This window comes from Podarcis cretensis (assembly GCF_951804945.1).
Source record: "Podarcis cretensis genome assembly, chromosome: 13".
Lineage (NCBI taxonomy): Eukaryota > Metazoa > Chordata > Lepidosauria > Squamata > Lacertidae > Podarcis > Podarcis cretensis.
Genome location: NC_137182.1, coordinates 37,517,363 through 37,544,342, shown reverse-complemented (window position 1 = coordinate 37,544,342; position 26,980 = coordinate 37,517,363). Strand labels below are relative to the sequence as shown.

General features: G+C 47.9%; 1 protein-coding gene across 9 annotated transcripts in view; it reads right to left on the bottom strand.

The window, feature by feature from the left end:
• The window catches only part of BRSK1 (BR serine/threonine kinase 1), a 50,949-nt gene extending 26,104 nt beyond the window's left edge, over positions 1-24,845 (bottom strand). Inside the window, exons 1-4 of one of the 9 annotated variants that reach the window (XM_079950377.1) lie at positions 24,726-24,845; positions 20,774-21,285; positions 6,269-6,363; positions 2,958-3,043 (exon numbers count right to left, since the gene is read on the bottom strand). In XM_079950377.1, coding sequence (XP_079806503.1) covers positions 2,958-3,043; positions 6,269-6,363; positions 20,774-20,891 — 299 coding nt within the window. In that variant the 5' untranslated portion in view covers positions 20,892-21,285; positions 24,726-24,845. Of the gene's footprint in view, positions 1-467; positions 1,955-2,953; positions 3,044-6,268; positions 6,364-20,773; positions 21,325-24,725 lie in introns of those variants that run through there. The other 8 variants (XM_079950375.1, XM_079950378.1, XM_079950379.1 and 5 more) reach the window with 8 other exon arrangements.
• Between the last annotated feature and the right edge of the window lie 2,135 nt (positions 24,846-26,980).

Sequence of the window (26,980 nt, the reverse complement as noted above, 5' to 3'; positions counted from 1 at the left end):
TTACAGTACATTTCAAGTCCACGTCGACCTAATTCTCAAAGGTTGTAATGGGGGAGCCTAAGGGTACACTGGACAGAAGTGATTTAAAAAGACAACAACCAAAAATCTATCTTGGGAGAGTTTGGAAGTTTCTTTACTCTTTCCCCATTTCACACACACAAAATAGTTTTTGCCAATAAAGGAGACCTCTTATTCAGGCGCAGATTAAAGTAGTTGCAGGCCCCAAGCACTCTCATAATTGTAGCCCACCAACACAGACCAAGTGATAGATATTTACGTTATATAGGTCCCATAATCTCTATAAGCAAGAGAATACTCCAAGGCTCTCTTTGCTTGCACTACTCTCCACTGAGAATGAGCTTTTGCAAAAAAATAAAAATTAAAAAATGAAAGTCACCTGTGATTTTGCCAGTGAAAGCAGCCTCAAAGTTAATGTTTAATTTACATTTACTTAAGACATATTATACCTGTATGTCGAGGAATGATTTCATAAACCGCTAAACCAAACAACCTGCTTTAATTGGATTTTATGTAGGCCTCAAACTTTTCCATAGGCCCTTGGGAGTTTCGTAGGCCCCAGGCACTGAAGTCTATTTTCCCTAACGGAAAATACCCTACCTATAGGTAAGACACAAAGGGGTTGGAGGAAGAAGCTGCCCGGAGGAAACATTTTGAATTTCATTTCAGACGGTTTTACAATGCAAAATTATTTCCTCAAGGCAGCAGCCTCTTCCTCCAACCTCTTTCTCTCTCTCACTCCCACAAACACCTCCTCCCATTGTGTCAGCGGGAGGAGGATGACAAAGAGAGCTTATGTGTGGGGATTGCCAGTTGTCTGGCACCGCCTGGTATTCTGGACGGCCCTCTCGCACACACCACACACACACACACCACACACACACATGTTCACAGAGGCTCTGCCGCTCTGGCGATCTTCACATGCATGCAGCAACACAGCTATCTCCTACCTAGGAAACCACCCCACGGTGCCAAGAATTTCAGAAGCAGATGGGATCGCCAAACACTTTTCTTTTTTTAAAAAACGTGTTATTTTACGGATCCCGTCCCTCTGCCTTTAACAGCAGACTTGACACGCAGAAACCAGGCGTCTACTCTCACCTGATCTCCGCGAATAAATGTTTCGGCAGCTAATATTTCTGTCGCACTAAACACACACAAAAATAGTTGGTTTGCTCAGCCTGTGGCTCCCGCCGTGTGTACACACAACATGAAACACAAACCCACGCCTAACCAGCACCTGCCTTGTCGTTTCTTAGCAAACGATACCGTTTCGATGTGGCTTTCCTCCCCCACCCCCCTGAACCAGCTTCAAATCCGAATGGAGAAAAAGAAGCACCTAGCTGCCAGCAATGCGTCTGTGCAAAAGGGAGCAGTGGGTTTTGTGGAGGTGTGAAGGGGGGAGAGGACTGGCGGTGCTTTGGGATTGAGCGCAGAGAAAGGAGGAGACCAGCTCTGAGCATGACAGAAGCATGAACCGGCTCCACAAGCTCACAGGCCCCAGCTATTATTTATCACATGTTGGCATCCTGGCTTCCAGAAGCCATATGTGTGGCCTGGCGAGCACACCAAAGTAGGCCCAAAGCCAGAAGCGCAGTTGCAGCAAGGGAGGGGAAATCATTGCAGAACAGCCAGAAACATAGACGCCAGCCGCCTAACCACGTTTAAAATTACTTCTCAGGGTCAGACTTCGCATTATTATATTAAGCACGCTCCTTTTAAGAAGTGATTAAGGCCCAGCAGCCCCCTTTCTTAACAACAACGAAAAAAAGCTGCTATTTGTCCCTGAAGATGCTATTATGAAGGGGATTTTTGGCAAGGAAGCAGCGCAAGGTCAAAGAATTAAGTTCCCTTCCCTGCACCAATGCCCCGATCCCGCTCAGGACCTCTTGTGGCTGCTTTTTTTATTAAGAGGGAGTCGTGGAAGGTCGTAACTGTTTGTTTTGTTTCATCTCTCCACAGGTAAAAGGGAAGGAGGCAAAGCATGCAAACACACCGCACATTTAAAACATGTGACTTCTCCCAAAGATTCCTGGGAACCATAGTTTGATGAGGGTGCTGGGAATTGTAGTTCTGTGAGGGGGTAAACTACAGTTCCCAGGATTATTTGGGGAGGAAACCAGTGCTTTTTTTCTTAGGGGTACTCTCATTTTCCTACTCATATTGAAATACTTCCCCTAAATGAGGCCAAACTTAGATTCATAAAATGTTTAGGGCAGGGGTCAGCAAACTTTTTCCACTGTCCCTCAGACCTTGTGGGGGGCCGGACTCTATTTTGAAAAAAAAAAAAAAAATGAACGAATTCTTATGCCCCACAAATAACCCAGAGGTGCATTTTAAATAAAAGGACACATTCTACTCATGTAAAAATACACTGATTCCTGGACCGTCTGCAGGCCGGATTTAGAAGGCAATTGGGCCGGATCCGGCCCCCAGGCCTTAGTTTGCCCACCCATGGTTTAGGGGTATGCATCCCCCTGCACACACACCCCCCCGAAAAAAAGCACTGGGGAAAATAATGATAATAACAGCAGCAGCAACAACCACCACCACTACCCCACTTACCTGGGAGTAAGGGCCATCTAAATCAACCAAGCTTACTCCCAGATTAGCTGTGTTTAGGATTGCAGCTTTAGCATGTTTTGTTTTGCTTTTAAGGAAGCAGAATGTTCAGGGAAGAAGTTTAGAATATCCCTGAGGTGGACCAGAATCCCCTGTGGCTACAACCCTGACTGGAAGGGATCCCCAGAATTTGTCCTGGAAAGAGGATCCTCAGCAGATATATCAACAAACAAAGTATACTACCCCACCCCCACCCCCCATTCAAGCTATGAAGTGATTTGCTCATAGGAAGCTCTGCTCCACTCTGATGGGGACATGTGAACATGGGGGGGGGGGGCTGGGGGGGAGAGGGAGGCCATCTGCAAATAAATACCTACAAATATTTTTTGTTCTCGTAGACATCATGGAGTTTGAGCACATGGGGGTGTTCAATCAGCTTCAGAATGGCAATTTCCCGCTCCACCTAGAAGGGAAGAGGGAGAGAATGCATGTGTGGTTATATACAGAGGGTAAAGAACAAACTCTTTTGAGCACTGCCCATGTCCTAGGATCTACAAAAGAGGAGCTTCCTCCTGGGTTCTCCGTGAAAGAAGAGAGTTTGAAATAATTTATGAGGTATTATTTGTGCAAGATGCCTGGAGTGGGTTTCCAGCCAGCTGGAGGAGGTCTCAATCAAACAAAATAAAAAACGGACAGTGGTGGATGTGACTCAGTAGAAAGTAGAAAGACAAGCCAGGTTGGCTGTGTCTAAAGCTCTGATAGAAACTGTGGGTTATATCCACATCATATGCACATTTAAAGCACATAGGCAGAATTAACGTCGAGGGGGAATTTCCAGAAGGCGGAGATTTGTCCTGGATCTTAGGCAAGTCAATCGAAAAATTGTGTTTTTTAGGCATGGGGGGGAAGCTCCACAACTTTGGGGTTTGTCTGGTTTTTACTTTTTGAAATATAGCAACCGTAGGGGTGCTGGGGGTTGTAACTCTGTGAAGGGTAAACTACAGTTCCCAGTATTTCTTTTGGAGGGGAAGCAATGTGCCTTAAATTTATGGCATGGATTATACAACTTTTGATGTTCAGCACTACAAATATTGACCCAGGAGTACTTTAAACCAGGCAGTGGCTCACACGGCCACCAAGGCTGCTAGTCTAAGAGAACACCACCCCAAGACCTTTTGATAAAGGGCAGTATATTAAATTGAATCAATAAGTAAGTACAGGTCCCTCCAGCCAGGAGTTTGACATGACAGCCCATGATCCTTCAAGCCTAGGAAGTCAGATGCTGCTGCTGGGCCAACCTGATGCTATTGAGGGATATTTAAGGTGCGTATATGTATTTGCAGGAGGGAGTCAAACATTTTGGGAAATTTGTTGTTGTTTAGTTGTTTAGTTGGTGTCCGACTCTTCGTGACCCCAAACCTAAATTGGGAAATTGAGGTTTGTGCAATCAAAGAGCTCTGTCACCCTAGTGCAACAAATCCACTTAAAAAATAATCAGCCTCTTTGCAGTTAGCGAAATGATGCAGAAAGGTGGTTATAAGTGTAGAATGAACAAATGATTCATGGGAAGTATAAACGCCCCACGGAGGGACGCAGGTGGCGCTGTGGGTTAAAGCCTCAGCGCCTAGGGCTTGCCGATCGAAAGGTCGGCGGTTCGAATCCCTGCGGCGGGGTGCGCTCCCGCTGCTCGGTCCCAGCGCCTGCCAACCTAGCAGTTCGAAAGCACCTCCGGGTGCAAGTAGATAAATAGGGACCGCTTACCAGCGGGAAGGTAAACGGCGTTTCCGTGTGCGGCTCTGGCTCTGGCTCTGGCTCTGGCCAGAGCAGCGATGTCACGCTGGCCACGTGACCCGGAAGTGTCTCCGGACAGCGCTGGCCCCTGGCCTCTTAAGTGAGATGGGCGCACAACCCCAGAGTCTGTCAAGACTGGCCCGTACGGGCAGGGGTACCTTTACCTTTACCTTTATAAACGCCCCACAAGCAAGTCAGAATGAATGCTCATTGTCATGTAACCTCTCCACAACCAAATCAGAATAAATGCCAGATTATAATCTAAACTCCACATAAACTTCGTGCAAGCAAATCAAGGCAAATGCTCCATAAATAGGTCAACGGAAGCAGCCCAAAGGCTTGCAGACCTGCTGATTTCTTTCAGCCTGGCAATGTCTTGCAGAGGGAGGCCACCTGGTCCCCCATTTTTATCTCCAGATTTCGGCTCCTAGCCTGTCTGTCTCCAGCTTGCCAGCCTGCCTCTGCTGGGGCACCACCGGATGTTGCCAGACACGGCGCTTCCAATCTTGCGTATGCCTCCGGGTGTGCAAAGCCTCCCCTCCCCACCCCACCTGGTATATCAGAAGGGGACATGGGACTGTGTCAGCTGCTGAACGTTTCGTTCTGGCCTTGGCGAGTGGCAAGTGAGGGCGTACTGAGAAACATCTTCACTGTTCGTTTCAAAGCTTCAAGCTCCTTTTCTCCCACGGTCTGACAAATGGACAGGGGTTTCTGTGTGTGTTCTTTACATGTTACAGCCTCCACAGAAAAACTGCTCAAAACTGCTCCATAACATAGCTACTATCACATGGCATGTGGAGCAGCTCATCATTCAGGGATTTTCTCCATGTCAGCACAAACTTCAGGAAAGGGGGGGAGAAATCACACCAGCGCAAGGGGGAAATGCTCCAACTAAGCTGATCCGCACCATGTGATTAAACTGCTGCCATGTGGACTAAGTCAAAGTCCTGGACTGAGGCCTAGTATACTGATGAAGGCTGGTGATGCCATCAGCTCATGCTAAACCTTGCAATGGATGCTGTTCCAGAAACAAGGCAGGCCTTCTGTATCACGTGACACCTGGCAAAATAAGTCTGGAATACGGGAACCGCGTGAGCTCGCCCATTTTTAATCTTGCTTTATTTTCTGCGCTTTCTCAGCTCTCGTTTTCAGCCAAGGAATTTAGAGGGTCAATCCTTCAAGAGGAGGTACCGCTCTTATGACATCCAAATCAAACAAACAACAAACAAGCCTAGCATTTTTTTACTAGTTTCTGCATCTTCTTCCTGCTTTCTAACTCACCAATGTCTGCATTTGGCGAGAGTCTGATAGTGTTTTGCACTTCTCTCTGCAGTGAGGTAAAAGGTTAAGGGACCCCTGACCATTAGGTCCAGTCATGGCTGACTCTGGGGTTGCAGCGCTCATCTGGCTTTATTGGCCGAGGGAGCCGGCGTACAGCTTCCGGGTCATGTGGCCAGCATGACTAAGCCGCTTCTGGCGGACCAGAGCAGCGCATGGAAATGCCGTTTACCTTCCCGCCAGAGCGGTACCTATTTATCTACTTGCACTTTGACGTGCTTTCAAACTGCTAGGTTGGCAGGAGCAGGGACCGAGCAACAGGAGCTCCGCCGACAAGTCGGCAAGTCCTAGGCTCTGTGGTTTAACCCACAGCGCCACCTGCTAGTAAATTCATTCCAAACCATGCTGTGTAGGCTGTGAATGTGTCTGACCACATCTGGCAAGGCAACCTGGGTTGAAATTTCTGTAAAGATGAAGTGGAGGGCCAGAGACTGAGACTCAGCAGGTACTTTATATAGATATATATCTATATCTGGCTTGCACATTCATCTCCACCTGCTTCCATTTTCATTTTTCGCTGCCCTTACACCATTCCCAACAAACAAACCCACATGCTCACCTTCATCAGTACTGACTCCGAAAGCTTTTCCCGGTTCACAATCTTAATTGCCACTTTCTGCCCTGTGATGCAGTGTACGCCTAGCTTCACCAGACCTATGGAAACGAAAAGAAGCGCCAGAGAAGATCTGTCACAATGCAGTATATCATAACAATGCGAGCAGATTAATGATGATGTAAGTCAAATTTCCTTCCCACCAAATGTATCCCCTTTAAAAGGTGCAAAATGTACTTCCTCTGTACAGAGCAGGGGGGAACCTGTAGCCCTCAAGGTGTTGCTGGACTACAGTTTCCATCATCCCTGCCCACTGGCCATGTTTGCTGAGGCTGATGGGAGTTGTAGTTCAGCAACATCTGGAGGGTCACATATTCACCACCTCTTGTATCAGGTTATTTTGATCATACACCGTAGGCAGCTTAAGGGCTGCAACGGGGTGGTCCTTTAACTTTTTTTTTTAGTACTTTGGAGTGATTAATGCCATGACTAGAGGCTTGCACATACGGACGTAACAGAGGGACCTAAGGCACACTTTCTGTGCAGACTTACTGAACGCAGTGAGCTTTGTTTACACCTCTGATCTCCCAGCACATTTGCAAACAATGTAAATATTAGAAAGAGACCTTTATGCCACAATCCTAGGTCTGTCTGCCTGAAAGTAAGTCTCACTGTGTTCAACTTAAAAGGTAAAGGTAAAGGACCCCGACAGTTAAGTCCAGCTGCGAACGACTCTGGGGTTGCGGCGCTCATCTTGCTTTACAGGTTGAGGGAGCTGACATTTGTCCGCAGACAGTTTTTCCAGGTCATGTGGCCAGCATGACTAAGCCACTTCTGACAAAACCAGAGCAGCACACGGAAACGCCATTTACCTTCCTGCCGGAGCGGTACCTATTTATCTACTTGTGCTTTTTGGCATACTTTCGAACTGCTAGGTGGGCAGGAGCTGGGACCGAGCAACGGGAGCTCACCCCGTCGCAGGGATTCAAACCACCGACCTTGCGATCAGCAAGCCCAAGGCTCAGTGGTTTACACCACAGCACCACCCACACTTACTTCCAGGCAAATGCCATGTAGGATTACAGCCAAAATCTTCTGCGATCTTATCCAAAGGAAATCAGTGCTTCCCCTGATGGCAGGGAGTGTGTCACAATATCTGTTGCTGATTTGCAAGGAAATGCTTAAATTCTGGTGCCAATGTGTTTCAGGAATGCTTTGGAAGACATTGTGCTCCCGATTCACATGGAAGGGACCATGTTCAGCATGCTGCTTTCTGTACTCCCCGCTTTCTCAAGGAGCAGTAGGTTTTAGCAGAAGCTCATACAGAGTCAGTTTGCCCTTGCAGGAAACAGAGCTGGACCTTTCTCTGCCCATCAGGCACTCCGACTGTGAGTACATTCTAAGGATGGGGAGGGCAGGTAATGAAGCCACCTGGGTCATGGAGAAAGGGGCCATAGCTCAGTGGCAGAGCCACACTTCATGTACAGGACATCCCAGGTTCGATTCCTGGTATCACCAGTTAAAAAGAACTGGTAGCATTTGCATCATCTCTCTCTCTCTCTATTTTGTACAGTATAATAATATTTTATTATTTTTCCAGAGCAAAAGTTACATCTGTTACTCAACAGTTATATTTCAGCTCAACATTCAACGGACAGCATAAACTCTGGACTATGCTACTAAATACTTACTTTGCAGGAGTTGGGGATATTTTTGTTTTTCTCATTTTTAATTAAATATGCCTGGCAGTGCGCCCTATACATGATGGCAACTGTAGAACAGTACCTTTCACCACACAAAAGAGAGACTGAATACCGTCACTATTTCTCAGGTTCCCAGACGTAATGAATGGATCCCCAATTAATTCAGATTCCCTGCCTATTTCCTGCCCTTGCAAAGGATGAATCACTGTAAGGACTTCTAAAGAGTTCTCAAATAAATCCTATGAATTAGAAACAGCTGCCCCAAAATTATCCCAGATCAGTGCCTCCAAAATACACCTTATGTCTGAAAGGGGCATTGAATGTAGTGAGATTACTAAAACTGCTAAAAAATTATTTCACAGACTGGAATCAGTCCACAAGCTGTTGGATAACAGGCTCTGATCTAGCCCACCACTGTGCCCTAACAAAGGATACTCTATACCAGCCTTCCAAATTAGCTCATCAAAATTATTAGCTCACAATAATTTGGCCTAACCCATAAGGTTAGTACAACTTTTTCCAACCTGACTCCCCTCAGATGTTTGGGACTATGTATTCTTCCAGATGATGTATTTATTGAGCATTCACCCTGATTTGCTTGCACAGAGTTTATGTGGAGATTACCGTAGATTATAATCCAGTCTTTACTAAGCATTTGTCCCAATCTACTGGGGACATTGTTATACAACAATGAGCATTCGTCCTGATTTGCTTGTGTGGAGTTTATATGTCTTCCCGTTAGTCGTTTCTTCATTCAACATTTCCCCGTTCCTAACTGCAAAAAGTTGGCTACTTTTTTAAAGTGGACTTGTGCTAGGGCAACAGAGTGCTTTAATCCACTTTAATTATGCAAAGCCAACAATTTCCTGGCGGGCGCTTGAATCCCTTCTGCAAAATATTGACAGTCTGGAGGCATCCTACGACCGCCATCAACCCCAGTCAGCACAGCTGAAAAAGGTTGGGTTAGGACGGTTTGTTCCCCTTCTGAACAAGACAAATCCCTTTTCAAAGTCAAGTGTCAAAGAAGTCCCTTTTGAGAAAATGGATGGCATATATGAGATAAGCAAGTGATCGTTACAGGGGATTCCATTTAAAAATGTTGCCATCATCCTGCTCCACTTTTGCCCACACTGCCCTGTCCCACAGGAGAAAGACTATGGTGAATTTGAGGAGGGGGGATTTATCCTGGACGACCCTTGTCCCTTGCTCAAGGAGTACCTCCAGTTTAGCTTGAGCCTGGCATCAGCAACAAGTTCCGTCAATAACGGGCCTTGTAGGGACTTTTTGGACACCTCACCTGGGATCAGCAGATCCCTGAGAAAAAGCCAATGATCACATGGGTAATTCTGGAGAAAGCAAAATTTTAGCTGCCAGCCAAGGACTGGTGGTGAGTTTCAAATGGCCCCTGCCCCAGAAGGCCACTTATATACCCCCCTCTCCCACCTAGCAAATAGGGCTGGATAGAAACACAGGCTGTGTGCACATTACCTGCTTGAAATGCAGCTCAGTTTGGATTGAAGCTGGTTTTGGGGGAGGATGCATCAAATACAATATTTCAGAAGAAATGGCTGGATAGATTTGCATTGTGGCTAACACTGTGTGCACACCACTTTGCAAACCAGCACTGGGAGTGGACTGCATGCAGAATATACAGGAGTGTGCACAAAACATTGTTAGGCAAGACTCTTTCTCCATTCCCTACTCCTCTCAGCCCAGGGTCTTACATCTTGGGGCCAAAGCACACGTGTGAAATACATGCTTGCCCTCTTCATAAAGCAAGCAGGGATTGAGGAGGGAGGGAGGCTGCATGCCTGACACAGAAAGAAAGAAGGGAGCAAAAATTCCATCATGCTTCCCTGCCTTACCTTGACACACTCTGCTGCTTTTAAGCATAAGGACATAGAAAGCTGCCTTATACCAAGGGCACTTCTAGACTGTCGCTCTTCCTGGGTGGAATTCAATTACCTACCAGCCAATTCAGGCTGCACAATTAAGAGTTGACTGGGAGGGCTTGTGCCAACTAACCCACTTCCCCACAAAAGGACCAGACTTTCTGCCATAAGGAGAGTGACTGGAAAGCGTGGGGCGTCATCTAACCACTCCGCAAACAAATAAAAATGCCCATCAGATTGTCAGCAACGTCTGATCTCCCTGCAAACACATCAGGCTGAGTGAAAGGATTCGAGTCGGACGCCTGGTCCACCTCCTGTAGCTCAGCATTGTCTATGTTCACTAGCAAAGGCTCTACAGAGTTTGAAGCAGGGGACATTCCTAGCGATTCCTGGGGATGCTGCTGGCATGAATTCCATATTCCTAAATATTTTGGGGCCCTTCTGCACACAAAGTGGATGGTCTAACACCGAGTTTCAGCTGTTCCCTGAACAGCAGTTGTCCCCGTCCCCCCCGCCAGCCCCAGTACCAGAAGTGAGCCAAGCAAGTGAGGGAAGGCTGGAGAGGAAACGGGTTTCTCTGCTCCCTCAGATGCTCCTTTATGGCATAAAACATAGATCTCACTCCCACCTTATACAGTGGTACCTCGGGTTAAGTACTTAATTCGTTCTGGAGGTCCGTACTTAACCTGAAACTGTTCTTAACCTGAAGCACCACTTTAGCTAATGGGGCCTCCTGCTGCCGCCGCGCCGCCGCGCCGCCAGAGCCCAATTTCTGTTCTTATCCTGAAGCAAAGTTCTTAACCTGAAGCACTATTTCTGGGTTAGCGGAGTCTGTAACCTGAAGCATATGTAACCTGAAGCGTATGTAACCCGAGGTACCACTGTATGTGAACAATTCAAAATGCAGTTGACATACACGATTGCCCAGCAAATCTAACTGGGCTCTGGGAGCCAATGGTACCCGTTGTTAGGCCCATACCGCATCACGTTGAGTTCTTTCTTTATTTGTGCCAAAACTTGAGGCCATACATTTGCTCTCTGGTATCAAGAGGTTCAGAGGCCTGGGCAGAATCCTCTATGAATACTGAATATATGTAGCAGGCTAAGCTCAGCGGCAGAGAATCGACTTCACATGCATAATGTGTAGAATCCCTGGCATCTCCAGCTAGGGCTGTGAATGTCCCCTGCCTGAAACCTTCGAGAGGTGCTGCCAGTCAGTGTAGACTTGGTATATGCTCCTATGTTAACACCTCTAGAATCCAGGGATTGCGGGCCCCTATGGCAAGACTGAGGACCCTCAGGCCCAGGTGCCAAATGCAGCTCTACAGGCCTGCCCAGGTCACACGCCCCAAATTCTACTTTGCCTCCTCCTTCAGTGTTTTTGCCTGGCTGGAATGCGTCTGTGGACTCTGACAACTGCCTCTTGCTTTCCTGGATGGAGGTGATGGGGTCAGGTGTGTCCGTGTGTGTGAGCATCGATTGCTCCACCCACTTTTGCCTTTGGCCCTGCCCACCACTGGCCCTCAGCTCTCTCATGACGGCCCTGAACAGAATGCAGCCCTTGGGCTAGGAGAGGTTTCCCTCCTCTGCCATAAGGGCTTTCCCTAGGTGCCGCCCTGCCATGGGGCAGTGTGTGTGCATATCAGGGAATATACAGATCAGGTACCTCAGGGGCCAGAGAGCAGAACAGCATAATAAGCAGCCCAGGAATGTGTGGTTTAGGCTTCAGTGCCCTCTTCAGGCCTGACCAGCAAAAATGTTATACAAATAATAGCCTCCATTTGGCAGGCCACCATAGCCTCAACTACCTCAAAGTGTTGGTGCTGACCTTTAAAGCCCTAAACGGCCTCGGCCCAGTATACCTGAAGGAGCGCCTCCACCATTCAGCCCAGACACTGAGGTCCAGCTCCGAGGGCCTTCTAGCGGTTCCCTCCCTGCGAGACATGAGGTTACAGGGAACCAGGCAGAGGGCCTTCTCGGTAGTGGCGCCCATCCGGTGGAACGCCCCCCCCCCCAGATGTCAAGGAAATAAACAACTATCTGACTTTTAGAAGACATCTGAAGGCAGCCCTGTTTAGGGAAGTTGTTAATGTTTCATGTTTTATTGTGTTTTTAATATTCTTTTGGAAGTTGCCCAGAGTGGCTGGGGAGGCCCGGCCAGATGGGCGGGGTATAAGTAATAAATTATTATTATTATCATCATCATCATCATCATCATCATCACCACCACCACCACCACCACCACCAGGGTTGCATGTCTGTGGCAGCTTCCGGCCAGAAGATCTTGCCAGAAGCCGGCACTGCACAACTGGTGGCAGGCAGGGCACCCCCAAGGAGGATGCCCTGTAGGGTTCCTCTGCTTCAGTTGGCTTCATGGGCGGGGCTGGCCCTGCAGAGGTAGAATCATAGAGTTGGAAGGGACCACGAGGGCCATCTCCCTGCAATGCAGGAATCTTTTTGCCCAACGTGGGGCTCAATCCCACAACCCCAAGATTCAGAGTCTCATGCTCTACTGCCTGAGGAGCCATCACAGAAGTTAATTGCTGTGGATTATGCCACTTAAAAGGGACATGGATGGCACTGTGGGTTAAACCACAAAGCCTAGGACTTGCCGATCAGAAGCTCTGCGGTTCGAATCCCTACGACGGGCTGAGCTCCCGTTGCTCGGTCCCTGCTCCTGCCAACCTAGCAGTTCGAAAGCACGTCAAAGTAGAAGTAGATAAATAGGTACCGCTCCAGCGGGAAGGTAAACGGCGTTTCCGTGCGCTGCTCTGGTTTGCCAGAAGCGGCTTAGTCATGCTGGCCACATGACCTGGAAGCTGTACACCGGCTCCCTCAGCCAATAAAGCGAGATGAGCGCAGCAACCCCAGAGTCGGCCACGACTGGACCTAATGGTCAGGGGTCCCTTTACCTTTACCTATGCCACTTAAAGCAACAGCATGTGGCAGCGTGAGAGCCCGTGTGGTGCAATGGATAGTGTGCTGGATTTAGAACTCAGAAATCCCATGTTCCATGTTCAGCCATGATGAAATTCCCTGGGTGATCCTGGGTCTCTCGCAGGGCGGTTGTGGGGATAAGATAGGTGTGTGAGTGAGGTGGAACTCTGTAGACTACCCTGAGATCTTTTAAAGTAGGGTGGGATGAAAATATAATAAATACAATACCCTGCCAAACCCACAGCTGCAGAGCCAGCTGGAAAAGTTGGCAACCTGAGCTGAACACCACTCATTGACTCTACAACAGCTTGCCATCCATTGGTTCTTTGAGTGTATTAGCAAAAGGGACATAACTGCTTCCTGTTTTTTAAGTCCCACTTACTAACAAGGTTGAAAGAAAGCAAAGGCATCCTAAAATAAACCATCATCATCACCACTGTACCCCCTTTCAAAGGCAAAATAGGGACAGTGGTTTACCAGGAGCAAATGTCAGAAAATACACACTATTTTTGGTAAATAAGCTATGGAAGCCTCACAACAATGGCAGGGTCTGTGTGTTTAAAATACAAACTTCCAAAAGGTGCGCTCTCTCTCTCTCTCTCTCTCTCTCTGACCTTGAAACTCAGCTTCACATTGTGAGAATACAAACTGAGTCATGGGAAAAGAGAAAGTTAAACCCTCTCACACCCAAATACATCTTTTCAGCCTGTCAGAAAATAAAAAAAATTAAAAAGACACGCACTATCTATGTCACTAGATCTGGTGTCATAGTGGTGTGGTGCGGCTGTCAAAATAAGCAGACCAGACAAATCACATGCAAGAAGGCTGAAGGAAGAGATTGTCTTTAGCCTAGAGCAGGGCTGCGTAATTTGCAGCCCACCAAGCAAAATGCAGCCCACCAGCCACTGATGGTGGCCTTCTAGGACCTTGATGTCTGCTCCCCACCCCCCACCCCCCAAAAAAACCCCATAGCCAGAAGCCAAAAGAATCCTTGCAAATCATCCAGAGTACAGATATGGGTGGTCTGATATGCTCGAAGTTATTTCATTATATTGAACATTATTTACATTTAATTAAAAAACAACAAGTGCCATGGGCTTGTCCTTTTTACCCTGCTTGCCTTTGTGCTCTTTGGCCCTGACACTGGAAGGCAGGAGCAAGTTTACTTCTTTCTGGGTAGAACTGGGTAGAATTCTGCCTGCCTGCTTTTCCTTACACCTTCGTAAGTAAAACGTCTAACTTAAAAAAAGAAAAGAAACATTAAAATTCAGGGAGGGAGCTTGGAATATCCCATTGGGGTCAGGCATCCAGGGTTTCACAGCACAGTGGTCAGAGCGTTTGACTAGGAATTGGGAGACCAGGGTTCAAATCCTTCACTGGGTGAATTTGGACCGGTCGCTGCCTCCCAGCCTATCCTACCTCACAGGGTTGTTGTGGGGATCAGGAGAGGGAGAACCATACATGCCATCTTGAGCTCTTTGGAGAAGAAAGGTGTGGTTTAAATGCAATAAGTACATAATAAATAAATAAAATTCTGAGAGACAAAAACAAGGGCATCCTTGCAACGCTCCTGTTTTCAGTTGGTGTGGTAAGGTTGGCATTTAAGCATTGCAAAAAAAAAAAAAAGTGGAAAAGCTTGTTATATTATGATCCGCAATGGCGCGTGGGGGGGGGGGAGTCAAAGGGGATTATATGTTTATGTTTTTATTTCATTTGTATATGTAAAATGCAAAATGCAAAAAAAAAAATGGGTTTTTTAAAAAGGAAAGGAAAAGCATCCTCCGGGAAAAATAGGTCACAAGAGGACACCAATTTGCATATCAAAGATGCAAATGTAGAAATGATAACTATAACTTAAACAGAAAAACAATACCTCAATAACATAACATTAAAAAATGGGCAGGGATGGAAGAGACTGAGCAGCGGGAAGAGAGAAAAACCTACTTGTCTCTGTGAAGAGTTGTGGGTTACATGCACACCATACGTAACTTCCTCCAAAGAATCCCGGGAATTGTAGGGTGCTGGGAACTGCAGTTCTGGAAGGGGGGAAACTACAGTTTCCAGGATTCCTGCAATACTGTGTGCCTGTCTAGTCGGCTGAACAGGTAGCAACAGTTGCTGGAGAAACGTGGTGGCCTGCCCTGCTCTCCCTTCTGATGGTTCTTTCTCTTTAAACCAGCCTTGGACCAGTCAGGCCTTCAAATAGAGGCCTGTCCTCTGACAGTTCTTCAAACAAAGGATGGCCTTCTGTAACGCAGGACACACGGGCACCCCACAATTTGGTCAGACCTCACCACTGCGTGGTGTACATTTCTGGGCACCACAGTCTAAGGAAGATATGAACAAATTGGAGTGTGTCCAGACCGAGGCCTGGAGATCAAGTCCTATAAGGAACAGTGAATGTAGCCGGGTCTGTTTAGCCTGGAGAAGGGACAACACAGAGCAGGTAGGACAGCCATCTTCAAAGATGTGAAGGATTAGCACACAGAGCCAGTGTGGTGTAGTGGTTAGAGTGTCGAACTAAGGCCAGGGGGACCAGGGTTCAAATCCCCACTCAGCCATGAAACTAACTGGGTGACCTCGGATCAGCTACTCCCTCTCAGCCTAACCTACCTCACAGGGTTGTTGTGAAAATAAAAAGGGGTGGAAGAGCCACCTTGGAAAAAAAGGCAGAATATGAATGTAATAATTTAAAAAACTGGCAATAGAACACAGGGCAGGACCCAGATTCAAATTACAAGGAGCGGAGGTTTAATCTATACACTGAAGACGAAAGTATGCACATTAATGCTGTTAACTGTTGGACAGTAGATACCGTATTTTTCGCTCTATAAGACGCACCAGACCATAAGACGCACCTAGTTTTTGGAGGAGGAAAACAAGAAAAAAATATTATGAATCCCAGAAGCCAGAACAGCAAGAGGGATCGCTGCGCAACGAAAGCAGCGATCCCTCTTGCTGTTCTGGCTCCTGGGATAGTTGCGCAGCCTGCATTCGCTCCATAAGACGCACACACATTTCCCCTTACTTTTTAGGAGGGAAAAAGTGAGTCTTATAGAGCAAAAAATACGGTACCTTTCTTAGAATGGTTTTTAGGCAGAGACGGGGTTGTCACCTTACACAGATGCCGAAGCAGCAGGTTTCTTACATGTTAAGGTTTGGACTAGATGGCCTTTGGGATACCTCCTGGCTCTATGATCCTACCAAAGCTCACTTTGGAAGCCCCAGTCAGTCCACTATTACATAGTGCTGAGCTCTTTTCATCGCCAGTGGTATGATGTACCTATTTATTCTGCAATAGCCCGTCCCTCACCGATTTCAAAGACAAGGAGGATGGCGGTCCTTTTGGTTTAAACTTGACACACTAGGGAAAAAAACCTACTTCACTATGCAATCAATACTTTGAAATACCTTAGAACTGCAGTGTGAGAAATGGCATTAGGTGTGCTCTCTGCGGGAGCCTTTAGTGTGCATGTGCCTGCATTTTTATGCATGCACACTAGAATCACCCACTCCAGAGATTTCATGTCTAGGGACTCAATCGTGACAATTCCTGAAATATGCTAGCAAAATTTGAAAAAGGCACTCACAAAAAGGGAAAAATGTGGACATTAATTTACTGGGGGGCGGGGATACGCAACAATAAGGACAGCCCCTTGTGTATAGGAATATATGCCGCAAGCTAACCTGTCCCTACATTCTCTGATTCTCCCCCATACACACCCTGGCCATACCTTGCTTTGCAGCCCATCAGAAAAGCCAGAAGATGGATCAAGTCCCACCTCGCTTCCCCCAAATGGGGGGCTATGTTTATTTTACTGGATCACAAGTTGGACAGACAGAGAAAAAGCAAACTGGGCAGGAACAGGTGTGGATATGCAGACCGTTTCCAAATATCTAAGGATGTAAATAGGAGCAGGAGGGGGAAACAACTGCCATGTTCACATGATACAACCAAGGTCCCCAATGTGGTGCCCGTGGGCACCATAGCGCCCATAGACAACTCCTCTCGGCACCCACTGACCCTCACAATTTTTATTTTGAAAATTGCTGGGTGGTAGGACGGAGTTTTTCTTTGGTTGGAGGTCTTCTCTCTTTGGGAGGATGGCCTGCTCCCCCCCCCCTGCTGCCCCCGTTTGTTCTTTATCTGGGAGGAAGGGACTTTTAGCATACCCACCAACATTTCCCAGATGAAAACAGGGACACTTCAAAGCTAATTCTGTTCTGGCCGCCCCAACACATGCATGCTATGACACATTGCTGAAGGCTCCACTCACCCTGCTACATGCTGTGTCTGTGTATTTCGGGGTAGGCCCTTATTTAAAAGCCAAAAAAGGTGTTGTTCTTTTGGCTGGAAGTATATTTGACAAACACGATCGCCTGCAATATGTCATAACAGTTCCAAACATACTTCGGAGGCAGTGAAATGTCACTGGGTAGTGCCACCGTGTTCGTGTGCGTGCATATACACACACCTGTGCACTATAGACAAGATGCATCCATCCTAAGAACACAAGAAGAGGCTGCTGGATCAGGCCAATGGCCCGTCAAGTCCAGCATCCTGTTCTCACAGTGGCCAACCAGATGCCACAGTGGGAAAGCGGGACCTGAGCACAAAGACGCCTCTTCCCTCCTGTGTTTTCCAGCAACTGGTACCCAAAAGCCTTACTGCCTCCAAACCATGGGGACAAAGTGTAGCCATCATCGCTGGTGACCACTGATAGCCTTGTCTTCCACCATAAGGAAGAAATCCACCCATTCACCGTTAACTTCTAGATCCAACTCAGCAGCTCAAATCTGAAAAATGAACAATTAACTCAAGCAACACACACACTAACAAAATTTTAACACACTGCCTCCAAAAAAGCAAGGAATTGACTAAGGGCTTATACCAGAAAATATGCGTTGTCTCTAGTAAATAGAGAGAGTTTGATCATATGGGTTAGTACAACGTTTTGTGAGCTTAGCAACGATGGCGAGAGCATTTGCAAATCTGGCACAGAGCGTCATGGTTTAGGACAGAACAGTAGACTGGTCAACTGGGAATCCATAGGCTGGATCCGGCAATTTTATCTGACCTCCGGTGACCCTGTTAAATTGAATCAGAGCTTGGGGTGGGGATTCCCCATGTTTCGATCCTAAATTACAGATATTCCACACGAGTTTACATCTCTCTTTGGGTTTGGTTTTGTATCTACAAACTCCAATTCTGCGAATGAAAAGATATATAAAGGGCATCCTTAACCTCTTCTATGGTACTGTAAGTATACCTAGACCAGAGATCATACATGGGAGGTGAGTCCCACAGCCTTTTAAAAGGTGGGAAGCCTAAGGAGAGCAAAAGAGTGAATAAAGTGATGAGGTTTCCCTCCCCCCATGTCTGTTGATATGTATATGTTTTTATATATTTTTCAATGCTCAGTTCTACTCCTTAAAAACAGTAAATCAGCCAAGATTGACACACTTGCCCAAGGCACTCCAGGGCAATGGATCTAGGCAGCTTCAGCCCCACTGAAATCAATAGGACAAGTTAATCTTGGCTAACTTAAGTCCCGTTCATTTAGTCAATGAGACTAAAGTTTAACAACCTGGATCCAACCCACTGGCATCTCAGATTGTTGAGACTATGGACTGAGGTGCGGGGCGACAAGCCTACTCTAATTATTCCAGTTGCAGAATTTAAGGTCTCTGATTACTGCTAGTGCCAAATTCTTGCGTGACCTGTCCTGTGGGAGAACACTGTTAAGTTGGCCATGGTTATTATCATTTCGCTACTCAGCATCTTCAGGTCTGGGAAACCAAAACTGAACAGGATAGCCAAGGAGGAACAGGGATATGCCCAGTTTTTGATTTCTATCTCTGCCACCAACATCCCTTAGATGACCTTGGGCATGTCACTGCTGGTGCCTGGACTTCCGCTGTTTCCTGCCAACTGAGGATTCACATAACCATAATAACACTCCTTCAGAGAAGGAGGAAACGAGATTGCTAGAAATACGGCGGCAAGCAAAATTAGAAGAGCAAGAAAACTCTCGCCCGCCGTAGGAGGCGTCCATTTGTCCTATTGCTCCTGGTTTCCCCTTCTTCTGGGGTATGGGATGCAGCCAGGCCTCATCCCATCCACCCCCAGCAAGACTCCATCCACCTACCCATTCAGTCTGCGATTCCTGAAATGTCTTTGCGTGAACTGCCTGCCGCCACGGTGCAGAAATGATTATTCAGCAAAATCCCGCCCTCCCTTATCCCCTGCTGCCTCTTCTGTCTCTTTCACCCACCTGCTCCAGATATTTATTATTGTTATGATTCCTTAAAACAACCGCCCCCCCCCCCAAAAAAACCCCACCTCCCAAACATGCACGCACACACACACACACACAAGCATAGCCCGGCTCCTTCTCCCCCCTGTCACCGTGTCTTTTCCTGCCACTGCAGTAATCTTCCCCCTTTCCAAGCCACAATACTCATTCTACACACAGACACACACAAATTGAGAGAGAGAGAGAGGAGAGAAGAGAGAGGCCTTGTGGTTTGGGTTTTCCTGCATCATTGCAGAGAGATGGATGGTTCTCTCCTGCCCCCCCCCACCACCCTGCACTCCCCGCTTCCCATCCTCAGCCTTCCATCCAACAACCGACTGCTACCGAAAAAGAGGAGAAGGAAGCCGAAGGAGACGGTTTTTCATATTACCCAGCCTTTAGGCATTTATTCAAGCCATCTCTGTCATAACCAAGCCCCATAATCTAAACCGCACAATCGAATCGGCATCCCTGCAGAGAGTAAAAAAAAAAACAACCACCACTCTTCCATTCATCCAGAGTGCTGCAGCAGGAGAAGATTGGTGTATGGGGGGGGGGGGGAGAGAAATCTATAGGCCTCTCCTATAGATTGCCCCTTCATAAATACAGAGCCTTGGCAAAATAGAGATGGAGGGGGGGAGGCAGAGATGGGTGTATGTCCCGTCTCTCCACCGACCAGACAGGGGTTTTTTTGGAGGGGGGGAGTTGGAGGTAGGTAATCTGTATGGAATAAATCTGGAGCAGTTGGTTCTTCTTGCTTTCCTCCCTCCCCAACCAACCTTGGCCATTGCAGCATTATTATTTTTAAGCTACTGCTTCATCCCAAACAGAACTGCTTCAGGCCCCAACCACCAGGGCACAGGCACCTGGGCAGAGGTACGGAAACTAACCCATCCAGAAAATATGGTCGATCCACCGCTGCCCTCACTGCGTTCCCCTTTCCAAGCTCCATCTGGGCATTTAATGTGTGTTAAAACACACAAACACACCTACCTATCAACTACCACAAAAGCACTGTGATCCTAAGAACCCAACTATCCCCAAACAGCACTTGCTGCTAAGTACAGGGATGGTCACAACCCCTTTCAAAACCTGCCCCTATTTGTTGTTGTTTTTTTAAATTTTCGCTTCCTTTTTCCCCCTTCTTCTATCTACTACCTCTGTAAAGCAAACTATTTCCCTGCTATGCACAGGGACCCCAAATAAAGTCCAGCAGGGTAAACATTAATGCACTCCTTTGAACTCTTAAAAGACACCTTTTCCCTTCTGGTAGTCTCCAACATTTACACTCCACTCCCAAATAAAACAGTGTGTAAGAGAGAGAGAGAGGTGCCCCAACACCCAAAGTGTTGCCCCCTTCTCCTGACAACCTACTAAACCTAGATGCCATTGGCCCCAAACAAGACTCCCCATTTGCTCTCCTCAAATAAACTCCAGGACAGGAAAGAATTCAGCTTTTGCCAACCACCACCACCACTGCGGCCAATTTATTTTCCCCAACAGGAAATGCATCTGCCCTCCCTTTTTCGGATCTCTTTCCCCACCCTCATTCTGCAATGGGACAAACACTTCTGGTCCACACACGAAGCTCTGGGCTCTCCCATTGCACCCATTTCTATGGCATTGGGGTTGCCCCTCCTACCCCACCCCACCTTCAGGAGCAGCAGGGTGCCAAGTACTCACCAGTCTGCCCTTTCCCCAGTGTCTTCTCCAGCCGGTAGGGCCCCACATACTGAGCATGCTGCTGGCTCTGTTGTGGCTGGTAGGGGTGGACCCCACCAGCCTCTTTGCCACCGGACATGGCTTTTGTCTGTCACCCTTCTGAGCAACAATAAGAGACGGGGGATTTGGGGTGGGGTGGGGAGGGGAGGGGAGGGGAGAGGCACAGCAAGGCAAGGCCCCCCTGATATCCCCCTATAGGGACAATACCGGGGCCGGCATCCTGAAGGATTTAGGGGGAGGGGGATGCTCTCGGCATCAGGGAGGGAAAGGGAGGCGAGAAAAGGATGAAGGATGCTACAGTCCGGGTACCAGCATCATCCAGCTGGTCCAGCCAAGGATGCTGCTGTTGGTGCTGCTGTTGCCGTGGATGAAAGATGCTGGTGGAGAGCCTCTTCTGCTCTGGTCCTTCACCTCCTCTCACTGCAATCTGAAGGGATCTCTCGAGCTCTCCCCTTACATCAGCATCCGGGCAACTGGGTGACAGACACAATCCGGGTTAACCCTTGGCGGAACAAAGGCAGCGCCTCCTCCCCAGGCAGGAGAAAGGGGTGGGGATTTGGGGGCGGGGTGCGGTGGGGGGAGAAGGGGTCAGCGGGGAGGGGTGCAGCAGCTGGGTGGGAGGGGTTAACCGGGGATAGGACCTCTGTGGCAAGAGGGAAATTGTGTCATTTGTCTGCGAGGTTTAGAGGAGGTAGTTTTTCATTTGCTGATGGTGTGTGGCTGTGGTGGGGATATATTATCTGTGCAAGGTTTTTACACGGTGTGTGTGCGGGAAGAGGATGCAACTGCGGTTTTGCAGGAGAGAGATGTATGCGATTGAGAGATTATGTGATTTTGGGAGGAAGGTGTGTAAATGCATGCATGTGTGTGTGTGTGTGTGTGTGTGTGTGTGTGCATGAGCAAAGAGGCTTGCACTGTATTAAAAAGGGATCAGGTGTGGCCACATAGGAGAGAGGGAGATAGATTTCCCTCCTTTCTCTTCCAACCGCCTCCAAACAATGAGTATGAGCTCTGACAGCCTGAAAATGCATACCTGTAACTCTGCTCTTGGGAGAGGGCAGTGTAGTTCTAAGCATGCAGGACACAGAACCTTAGTTTTACCAAAAGAATAATAATTGTGCTTTGTAGCCCCATTTCTTTGGATGGGCATCTGTCTATACCTGTGCGAACAGGCCATGCAATCTCAGGTGGTAGGCCTCTGCTGAAACTTGCTTGTTGGTAATGTCTCCAGGTTTGTGTCTAGAGAGTCCAGCAGCTTTAATATGATGGAGCACAAACAAACAAACAAACAAACAAACAAACAGTACTGTAGCAAAACACCTAACGGGAGGGCTCATTGTTCCAGAGATGGAAAAGATCTCGAGAAAGGAGGTGGAACTTTCCTCCCTTTCATGGCAAAGACACAGGTTGCGTGCACAGCATACACTGAAGGCACTTGGATCCCCACAAAGAATACTGGGAACTGTAGTTTGCTAAGGGTGCTGGGAATTGTAGGTCCGTGACAATTCCGAGGATCCTTTAGGGGAAATCATATGCTTTAAATGCATGGCAGCTATGTAGCCATAGGTGGCTTAAATGGTCTCTAAAAGAAGACACCCCCCCCCCCATGGAATCTGAAGCAGTGACTGCCTCACTCTAAACTTTGCCATCAGTGAGCTAATGTGGTGTGATGATTGGGGCGTTGGACTAGGACCTGGAAAACAAGGGTTTGAGACCCATTCAGCTATTGAGTCCCAGTCACTGTGTCTCAGCCTATCCTACCTCACAGGGTTGCTGTGAGGATAAAATGGGGAGAGGAGAATCATGTAGGCCACCTCAAGTTCTTTAGAGAAAAAAGGTGGCATATAAATTTAATAAATAAAAGTTTAAAATAAAATAAACCCTGATCTGAGCAGAACTACTGTGTTGATATAAATTTGCCTGTACTGTAATGGGTTTTAAGTGAAGTTTCAGGTGTCTTGTTTTGTCCCTCTTTCTAATGACTGGCTGGATTAGCACCTCCATCTACAGATCTTTACACATATCAAAGGATCTCTTCTTGCTCTCCTATGGAAGAAATGCTTGATACAGGGATGCATAGAGTAGATTCAGTAAAGTCTTCAAAGAGCAGAATAAGGCTGTAATCCTACACATCATTACACGAGAGTAAGCTCCACTGAAAAGCTTACTTCGGAGTGAACAGTGCACAGCATCACACCGTTTGCTTGTTTATTCTTGTTTGGCAATCAATTGTAGCCGAGTAAGATTGTCTTCCATAAACATGGTTTTAACAATGAGTCCGTAAGTGACAGTGGAGGCCAATTTTCTGTATCCACACGTCCTTCCACAGTGGGGACATTGGTTCCCAGGAGGGAGTTGATCACGGTGTGGATTTGCCAAGCATGCCTTCCTCTTAGCATGTTTCTCCCTTGCGTCCTGAGTTTGAGTGTCTTCAAAGCCCACAACACCTTTGGGTAAAGGCTGTTCTCCAATTGGAGTGCTCACAGGAAAGTGTTTCCCAACTGCTGGTGTTTGTACTACATTTTTTAAAATTTGCCTTGAGACAGTCTTTAAACATCTTTTGTTGACCACCAGCATTATACTTTCCATTTTTAAGTTTGGAATACAGTAGTTGCTTTGGAAGATGATAATCAGGCATCCACACAACATGATCAGTCCAACAAAGTTAATGTTGAAGAATCATTGCTTCAACACTGGTGATCTTTGCTTCTTCCAGTACACTGGTGTTAGTTTGCCTGTCTTTTCAAGTGATGTGTAAATTTTTTCCAAGACACCATTGATGGAATCTCATAAGTGGTCCATGTTTCACAAGCATACAGTAAGGTTGGTAGTACAATAGCTTTGTAAACAAGCATTTTGGTTTCCCTGCTAACGTCCCGATCCTCAAACACTCTGCACTTCAATTGGGAGAAAGCCGCACTCGCAGAGCTCAGGCGATGCTGGATTTTGGCATCAATGTTGGCCCTTGTGGAAAGATAACTGCCCAGGTAGGAGAAGTGATTGACATTTTCCAATGTTACACCAAAGAGTTGGATTTGTAGCGCTGAAGAGGGGTTATTTTGTACTTGTTGGTGCAGCACTTTGGTTTTTTGGATGTTGGGCGATAAGCCAAGCTTTTCCTAAGCTTCTGCAAAGATACGTAAGCTTCTCCACTGAAAAGCTTACTTCGGAGTGAACAGCGCATAGCATCACACTGTTTGCTTGTTTATAGGGCATCATTAATATGCATGGCCCTTTGCAGCAAGGGTGGGGAGCCTTTTGCAGTCTGAGGGCCACATTCCCTTCTTGGAAACTTTCCAGGGGCCACATGGCAGTGGTGGGTGGGGCCAGGGGCAAAAGCTGGCAGGGCAATGGGTGTGAATTTTTCCTTTGTGCAGTAAGCTAGTTTCTACACACAATCCTCTCTTTCTCTGTGTCCAATCACGCAAAAGGCATTATCAGAGTTCAAGAAACAAGACAATAGGTGGGTGGCTGTCCCTACTAGGGAGACTGAGGTTACCTTCCTCCAGCAGCTAATTTTAGATGTTGCAAAAAGGCTGCAAATAGTTAGTCATTAAATTTATTGTATAGTCACTTGGGTGGGATCAAAATTAACTTGGCCAGCCTCAGATAAGATGCATCTCTTGACTTGCAGAGGATGGGGCAGCACAGAAGTAATTGCTGCCGCCCCCCCCCCACCAAGAAGCAACATTTATTCCGCTGGCTCTGGGTCACAGGTCTCTGCCTTGAGGAGCTTACAATCAATAGTTTGGCACAGCAGAGGAGGAGGTGAGGATATACAGGGCAAGGATATGCATTCGGTCAAGGGTCAGACTGGAAGTGACCCTCAAGGAATCCTGATAAACCATACCTGTGTGTGTTTAATTACAAGCAGACACAGGGAGGGGTGAATGTAGGAACACAGGACACTTACAAATCAGGTCACTGATCCATTTTGGACTTCTGCAGACCTTGGGGTTTCCCCAGACCTGCTGGTCCCTTCTTCTTGTGTGTGGGGATGCTGCCATTTTGGCTTCATCAGGGTCTACCTTTGGAGAACTGATGATTTAGAATTACTTTATGTTATGTACTGGGTTGAATAGGATCCAAACTGCAGCAGTCTGATTGGCCCTAGAACAATAGGATCCAAAAGGCAGCAGCCTGATTGGTCCTAGAACAATAGGATTCAGAATGCAGCAGTCTGATTGGTCCTAGAACAATGCAGCAGTATGATTGGTTGGCAGGAACTACCCAATCATGCTCCAGATAGAAGTGAATCCACAACCTGATTGGCTTACAGTAGAATTCCGGAATTAGCCAATCATGTGCAGCCCATTGTGTAAATAATGTATATAAAGCAGATACCTTGAGGGGACTTTTATTCATTCCTCCTCACCACTATGAGCTGAATAAAGAGCATGAAATCACTTTGCGACTCTGAGTATATTTCACTGGCGACGAAGGTGGGATCCCGCTGAGCTGACTGCCACACACAGCACCGCAGCACCGCCACCTGCCGCACCGCTGCCTCGCACCGTGTATCCAGGCTTCAGCTCCGGGACACAAGGAACTCAGAATGGCAACCGACAGCAGCTTCTCGCCGTTCAACCCAGCATCCGGAGACTGGGAAGCGTACGCCTCCCGTTTCACCTTCCTCCTAGAAGCCAAAGGGGTCACCGATGAAGAAGACGCCAAGAAGAGGGCAATATTCTTCAGCGTTTGCGGAGAGGAGACATTTGAAATCGCCCGGGCTCTCCTTGCGCCTGAAGACGTTGCTACTGTTCCATACAAAACAATAATGGAACAGCTGAAGGGGCACTTTTCGCCACAGCCCTCAGTGGTAGCTCGTCGAAATGCCTTCTATGCAAAGCGGCAAGCCCCTGGGGAAACCATAACTGGGTTTGTGACCTCTCTCCGCCAAGCCGCCCGGTTCTGCAACTTCTCAGAGCTGGAGAACATGCTTCGTGACCGCCTCGTCGGTGGCCTGAGGGATGAGAAGCTGCAACGACGCCTCTACGCTAAGAAGAACCTAACGTTCCAGGTCGCTCTGGAGGAGGCCCTGGCAACGGAAGCTGCCGAGAGGTCGACGCAAGAGGCACGGCCGAGCCAGCCATCCCAACCGAGGGTCCACCACGAAGACCTCACCGACGACTCAGGATCTGACAGGGAGGAGGTGCACCGAGTACAGCAGCGCACTCAAGCAGCCCACATACCACAGCTGCCTCGACGAGAAGGAGGGAACTGCGCAAGCTGTGGAGAAAGTCACGAGAGGAGGACCTGCCGTTTCCGCAACGCAGAGTGCAGGCAGTGCAGAAAAGTGGGACACATCGCCCGGGTGTGTCGGGCTCGGCCCACCCGACACCAGGCATCAGATGACCAATCCAAGAACCCCAGGTCCCGGGGCCCAACGCACCAAGGCAACTCGACGGAGCTCACGGACTTCCAGGTATACCAGTTGCCCCACCCCAACGTAGAAAAAATTTATGTAGAGGTACAGATAGAGGGGGCCCCATGCCGCATGGAGCTTGACACGGGTTCAACTCTATCCATAATCTCGGCAAGGACCTTAAGGAAACTGTGTCCTACTGGGGGTCCCAAACTCAGGCCGGCCCCATTCACCCTCCGGGACTTCCAGAAACGTAAGGTCCCCACAATGGGGGTGGGGACCTTCAGGGTGCAATACCGAGGGCGGACGCGGCAACTGGACTTACTTGTGGTCAAGGGCCCCTACATTAGCCTACTGGGATTGTCATGGTTTGGACCACTGGGGCTAGCTGTCACCGGGGTGAACCACACTAGCTTACAAGTGGACGTGGACGCCATATGCAAGGAATTTCCGGGGGTTTTCGATGGGAAATTGGGACAGTATACGGGCCCCCCCATTGCTCTACAGCTTGACCCCGCAGTACGACCGGTCAGGCTCAAGGCCCGCCGGGTCCCGTTCGCCCTGAAACCCCGTATAGATGAGGAATTGGACCGGCTCATGGAGCAAGGAGTGCTGGAACCGGTGCCTAATGCCCCCTGGGAAACCCCAATCGTCACACCTGTCAAGCCTAATGGTTCAGTCCGCATCTGCGCAGACTACAAATGTACTATAAACAAGGCCCTCACGGCCCATGCATACCCAGTGCCAGTGGTCAGCCATGTCCTTGCCACCCTGGCTGGGTCGAAAATTTTTGGCAAGCTGGA